Source organism: Oncorhynchus tshawytscha, unplaced genomic scaffold, assembly GCF_018296145.1.
Source record: "Oncorhynchus tshawytscha isolate Ot180627B unplaced genomic scaffold, Otsh_v2.0 Un_contig_740_pilon_pilon, whole genome shotgun sequence".
Lineage (NCBI taxonomy): Eukaryota > Metazoa > Chordata > Actinopteri > Salmoniformes > Salmonidae > Oncorhynchus > Oncorhynchus tshawytscha.
Window position 1 is genome coordinate 70,947 of NW_024609694.1, and position 6,554 is coordinate 77,500.

Here is a 6,554-nt window from a genome sequence, read left to right on the forward strand (position 1 = left end):
CTTGAGGCGACAAGTGGAGCAGGATTGAAAAATGCAATCACATCATTCCATTATACCGTGTGTAAAAATGTCATATCTTTTAATACAGACAAACTCAAAAATAAATGAAAACGGACTAATTATCCAATGGATTATGTATGTTTTCTGGTAACCCTAACCCTAATTATCCAATGGATTATGTATGTTTTCTGGTAACCCTAACCCTAATTATCCAATGGATTATGTATGTTTTCTGGTAACCCTAATTATCCAATAGATTATGTATGTTTTCTGGTAACCCTAACCCTAATTATCCAATGGATTATGTATGTTTTCTGGTAACCCTAATTATCCAGTGGATTATGTATGTTTTCTGGTAACCCTAATTATCCAATGGATTATGTATGTTTTCTGGTAACCCTAATTATCCAATGGATTATGTATGTTTCCTGGTAACCCTAATTATCCAATGGATTATGTATGTTTTCTGTTTTCTGGTAACCCTAACCATCCAATGGATTATGTATGTTTTCTGGTAACCCTAACCCTAATTATCCAATGGATTATGTATGTTTTCTGGTAACCCTAATTATCCAATGGATTATGTATGTTTTCTGGTAACCCTAATTATCCAGTGGATTATGTATGTTTTCTGGTAACCCTAATTATCCAATGGATTATGTATGTTTTCTGGTAACCCTAATTATCCAATGGATTATGTATGTTTCCTGGTAACCCTAATTATCCAATGGATTATGTATGTTTTCTGGTAACCCTAATTATCCAATGGATTATGTATGTTTTCTGGTAACCCTAACCCTAATTATCCAGTGGATTATGTATGTTTTCTGGTAACCCTAATTATCCAATGGATTATGTATGTTTTCTGGTAACCCTAATTATCCAGTAATTTCCCCGTCATCTCATAGCCCCGGGAAGTAGTTGAGAGGTTGTAATTTCCCCGTCATCTCATAATCCCAGGAAGTAGTTGAGGGGTTGTAATTTCCCTGTCAGGAAGTAGTTGAGGGGTTGTAATTTCCCCGTCATCTCATAATCCCAGGAAGTAGTTGAGGGGTTGTAATTTCCCCGTCATCTCATAATCCCAGGAAGTAGTTGAGGGGTTGTAATTTCCCCGTCATCTCATAGCCCCAGGAAGTAGTTGAGGGGTTGTAATTTCCCCGTCAGGAAGTAGTTGAGGGGTTGTAATTTCCCCATCAGGAAGTAGTTTATGGTTGTACTTTCTCCGTCATCTCATGGCCCCAGGAAGTAGTTTGGGGTTGTAATTTCCCCGTCATCTCATAGTCCCAGGAAGTAGTTTGGGGTTGTAATTTCCCCGTCATCTCATAGCCCCAGGAAGTAGTTTGGGGTTGTAATTTCCCCGTCATCTCATAGTCCCAGGAAGTAGTTGAGGGGTTGTAATTTCCCTGTCATCTCATAATCCCAGGAAGTAGTTGAGGGTTTGTAATTTCCCTGTCAGAAAGTAGTTGAGGGGTTGTAATTTACCCGTCATCTCATAATCCCAGGAAGTAGTTGAGGGGTTGTAATTTCCCTGTCATCTCATAGCCCCAGGAAGTAGTTTGGGGTTGTAATTTCCCCGTCATCTCATAGTCCCAGGAAGTAGTTGAGGGGTTGTAATTTCCCTGTCATCTCATAATCCCAGGAAGTAGTTGAGGGGTTGTAATTTCCCTGTCAGGAAGTAGTTGAGGGGTTGTAATTTCCCTGTCATCTCATAATCCCAGGAAGTAGTTGAGGGGTTGTAATTTCCCTGTCATCTCATAGCCCCAGGAAGTAGTTGAGGGGTTGTAATTTCCCCGTCATCTCATAGCCCCAGGAAGTAGTTGAGGGTTGTAATTTCCCTGTCATCTCATAGCCCCAGGAAGTAGTTGAGGGGTTGTAATTTCCCTGTCATCTCATAATCCCAGGAAGTAGTTGAGGGGTTGTAATTTCCCTCATCTCATGGCCCCAGGAAGTAGTTGAGGGGTTGTAATTTCCCTGTCATCTCATAGCCCCAGGAAGTAGTTGAGGGGTTGTAATTTCCCTGTCATCTCATAGCCCCAGGAAGTAGTTGAGGGGTTGTAATTTCCCTGTCATCTCATAATCCCAGGAAGTAGTTGAGGGTTGTAATTTCCCTGTCAGAAAGTAGTTGAGGGGTTGTAATTTACCCGTCATCTCATGGCCCCAGGAAGTAGTTGAGGGGTTGTAATTTCCCCATCATCTCATAGCCCCAGGAAGTAGTTGAGGGGTTGTAATTTCCCCGTCATCTCATAGCCCCAGGAAGTAGTTCAGGGGTTGTAATTTCCCCGTCATCTCATGGCCCCAGGAAGTAGTTGAGGGGTTGTAATTTCCCCGTCATCTCATAGTCCCCAGGAAGTAGTTTGGTGGTGGGGGTGCTGTTTTAAAAAATATATATTTTATTCAAATTGTATTTCCAAGGGAGTGGGGTTGCTGAAAAAATATCTTTACCTGTAATAACAGACGCTATATCGGTCCGCTAATACAGTACTATTAAAGGCCCGGTGCACTACTTTTGTGAAGAATGTACATTTTCAGGGGGTACTGTAGATCCCTCAGCGCCCCTACTTCTCGCGGCTACGCGTCATCTCATTGGATGACACAGATTATCCCAGAGTGAACAGTTCGGATTTGTCCATAATATATAGATGTACAGTACCTGTCAAAAGTTTGGACACATAAATCAAATCAAATTTTATTGGTCACATACACATGGTTAGCAGATGTTATTGGTCACATACACATGGTTAGCAGATGTTATTGGTCACATACACATGGTTAGCAGATGTTATTGGTCACATACACATGGTTAGCAGATGCTATTGGTCACATACACATGGTTAGTAGATGTTATTGGTCTCATACACATGTTTAGTAGATGTTATTGGTCACATACACATGTTTAGCAGATGCTATTGGTCACATGGTTAGTAGATGTTATTGGTCACATACACATGTTTAGTAGATGTTATTGGTCACATACACATGGTTAGCAGATGCTATTGGTCACATACACGTGTTTAGCAGATGTTATTGGTCACATGGTTAGTAGATGTTATTGGTCACATACACATGGTTAGTAGATGTTATTGGTCTCATACACATGTTTAGTAGATGTTATTGGTCTCATACACATGTTTAGTAGATGTTATTGGTCTCATACACATGTTTAGCAGATGTTATTGGTCACATGGTTAGCAGATGTTATTGGTCACATGGTTAGTAGATGTTATTGGTCACATGGTTAGCAGATGTTATTGGTCACATGGTTAGTAGATGTTATTGGTCACATGGTTAGTAGATGTTATTGGTCACATGGTTAGTAGATGTTATTGGTCACATGGTTAGTAGATGTTATTGGTCACATACACATGCAGATGTTAGTCACATGGTTAGCAGATGTTATTGGTCTCATACACGTGTTTAGCAGATGTTATTGGTCACATGGTTAGTAGATGTTATTGGTCACATGGTTAGTAGATGCTATTGGTCACATGGTTAGCAGATGTTATTGGTCTCATACACGTGTTTAGCAGATGTTATTGCGGGTGTAGCGAATAAACTCCTTCCAGGGTTTTTCTTTATTCTTGATATTTTCTACATTGTGGAATAATAGTGAAGACAAACTATTAAATAACACATATGGAATCATGTAGTAACCAAAAAAGTGTATACAATTCTTCTTAAATGTAGTCACCCTTTGCCTTGATGACAGCTTTGCACAGTCTTGGCATTCTCTCAACCAGCTTCACAAGTCATCAAGGCAAAGAAAGGGTGGCTACTCTGAAGAATCTCACATAAAATATATTTTGATTTGTTTTACACTTTTCTGGTTACTGCATGATTCCATATGTGTTTTTTTAAGTTTTGAAGTCTTCACTATTATTCTGCAGTGTAGAAAATAGTAAAAAATAAAGAAAAACCCTTGAATCATCGGAATGTCATTCTAGATCATCGGAATGTCATTCTAGATCATCGGATTGTCATTCTAGATCATCTGATTGTCATTTGCTGGTTAGGGTTGGGGTTAGGGTTAGGGCCCACCTGCCAACAAATGTCTGTCTACGCTGCTGGTTTGGGTGAGATCGTTTTGGACTACACTGAGCATCAAACTGGAAGGACTGGGCTTGTTTTAAGGGCTAGGTAACCAGTGTGTGTAAGCTGATTATCAGTAGTCAGGCTAATTTGAGCGTTAAGCCTGATGGGCCATATGCTGATTGACCCAGCACCCTGAGTCTCCTCCCCCTCAGCCAGACACTCACCTGTTCCTCCCCAGTTACCATCACAGCTGTTTCAGATTAATCTATTATCTCTCTCTCCCTCCCTCTCTCCGTCTCTCTGGGGGTGGAGGGGTGTTGTTGACTTCTGAGTTGGCATGACGATCTGACACCCTGCCGTCCAGAGCCTTCTGTCCGTTTCCACGGTGACCTGATCCCATTCCGCTATTCTGTTCTCCGAGTTCCGGACCTGTGGAACACCGAGTGGATAACCGCTGTACACACACGAAGTGAGTTCAGAGAGAGGAGAGATCTGGGAACGCAGTGAGGATGCCGGTGCAGCAGATCTCCGTGGTCCCCGCTCGGGAGATGGCCAATAACGGCCGGAGCGCCCCTCGCTCCAAAGACAAGACCGAGGTAAGCCCCTGACCTATAACCTCTGACCCCCTAGCCCTGACCTTAACCTGAACACAGAGTCTGTGGAGCTCTCTGAATGAACTGTGGGTCCTATCTGCTGTGTGTGTGTGTGTGTGTGTGTGTGTGGGGGGCAGGTTGATCTGGGTGAGGAGAGGAGGAGAAGAGAGGGAAAGATAAGGAGGGGAGGGTGGGAGGAGGAGCAGGAGGTGGAGGAGAGGAGCGAGAGGAGGAGGGAGAGGAGAGGAGGAGGGGGAGGAGAGGGAAGGGAAGAAGAAGGGGAGGGTTATTCTATAACTTCCTATCTGTACCCAGTAGTGTGTGTTGGCTCTCTGTCCTGAGGGGAGGGTTATTCTATATATTCCTATCTGTACCCAGTAGTGTGTGTTGGCTCTCTGTCCTGAGGGGAGGGTTATTCTATAACTTCCTATCTGTACCCAGTAGTGTGTGTTGGCTCTCTGTCCTGAGGGGAGGGTTATTCTATAACTTCCTATTTATACCCAGTAGTGTGTGTTGGCTCTCTGTCCTGAGGGGAGGGTTATTCTATAACATCCTATCTGTACCCAGTAGTGTGTGTTGGCTCTCTGTCCTGAGGGGAGGGTTATTCTATAACTTCCTATCTATACCCAGTAGTGTGTGTTGGCTCTCTGTCCTGAGGGGAGGGAGGGTTATTCTATAACTTCCTATCTATACCCAGTAGTGTGTGTTGGCTCTCTGTCCTGAGGGGAGGGTTATTCTATAACTTCCTATCTGTACCCAGTAGTGTGTGTTGGCTCTCTGTCCTGAGGGGAGGGTTATTCTATAACTTCCTATCTGTACCCAGTAGTGTGTGTTGGCTCTCTGTCCTGAGGGGAGGGTTATTCTATAACTTCCTATCTATACCCAGTAGTGTGTGTTGGCTCTCTGTCCTGTTGGGAGGGAGGGTTATTCTATAACTTCCTATCTATACCCAGTAGTGTGTGTTGGCTCTCTGTCCTGAGGGGAGGGTTATTCTATAACTTCCTATCTGTACCCAGTAGTGTGTGTTGGCTCTCTGTCCTGAGGGGAGGGTTATTCTATAACTTCCTATCTGTACCCAGTAGTGTGTGTTGGCTCTCTGTCCTGAGGGGAGGGTTATTCTATAACTTCCTATCTATACCCAGTAGTGTGTGTTGGCTCTCTGTCCTGAGGGGAGGGTTATTCTATAACTTCCTATCTATACCCAGTAGTGTGTGTTGGCTCTCTGTCCTGAGTGTGTGTTGGCTCTCTGTCCTGGGGAGGGTTATTCTATAACATCCTATCTATACCCAGTAGTGTGTGTTGGCTCTCTGTCCTGAGGGGAGGGTTATTCTATAACTTCCTATCTGTACCCAGTAGTGTGTGTTGGCTCTCTGTCCTGAGGGGAGGGTTATTCTATAACTTCCTATCTGTACCCAGTAGTGTGTGTTGGCTCTCTGTCCTGAGGGGAGGGTTATTCTATAACTTCCTATCTATACCCAGTAGTGTGTGTTGGCTCTCTGTCCTGAGGGGAGGGTTATTCTATAACTTCCTATCTGTACCCAGTAGTGTGTGTTGGCTCTCTGTCCTGAGGGGAGGGTTATTCTATAACTTCCTATCTGTACCCAGTAGTGTGTGTTGGCTCTCTGTCCTGAGGGGAGGGTTATTCTATAACTTCCTATCTGTACCCAGTAGTGTGTGTTGGCTCTCTGTCCTGAGGGTAAATCTATTTGAATTCAATTCCTTTTTGACAGCATTCCTTTTGATTTCAACAAAACCTTCCATCCATTTAGGACATAGAGGTGCTGAAAGTTGACCCGTTTTGCAAACCCCACCACTTAAAAGCTTACAAACAGGGTTGTCAAACTATTTTATAATTTATTTTGAAAGAGGTCAAACTGTTTGCAACAGGGTATACTGCTCCTCTACTAATGTGAAAATTAAAGAGTCTAATTA

The 6,554-nt window shown here is 43.1% G+C and overlaps 1 protein-coding gene across 1 annotated transcript in view; it reads left to right on the top strand.

Annotated features, from left to right (window-relative positions):
• Window positions 1-4,104: 4,104 nt before the first annotated feature.
• march1 (membrane-associated ring finger (C3HC4) 1) overlaps window positions 4,105-6,554 on the top strand; it is a 20,437-nt gene continuing 17,987 nt past the window's right edge. Inside the window, exon 1 of the mRNA XM_042316997.1 lies at window positions 4,105-4,625. Within this exon, the coding sequence (XP_042172931.1) occupies window positions 4,539-4,625 (87 nt within the window). The 5' untranslated portion in view covers window positions 4,105-4,538. The remainder of the gene's footprint in view (window positions 4,626-6,554) is intronic.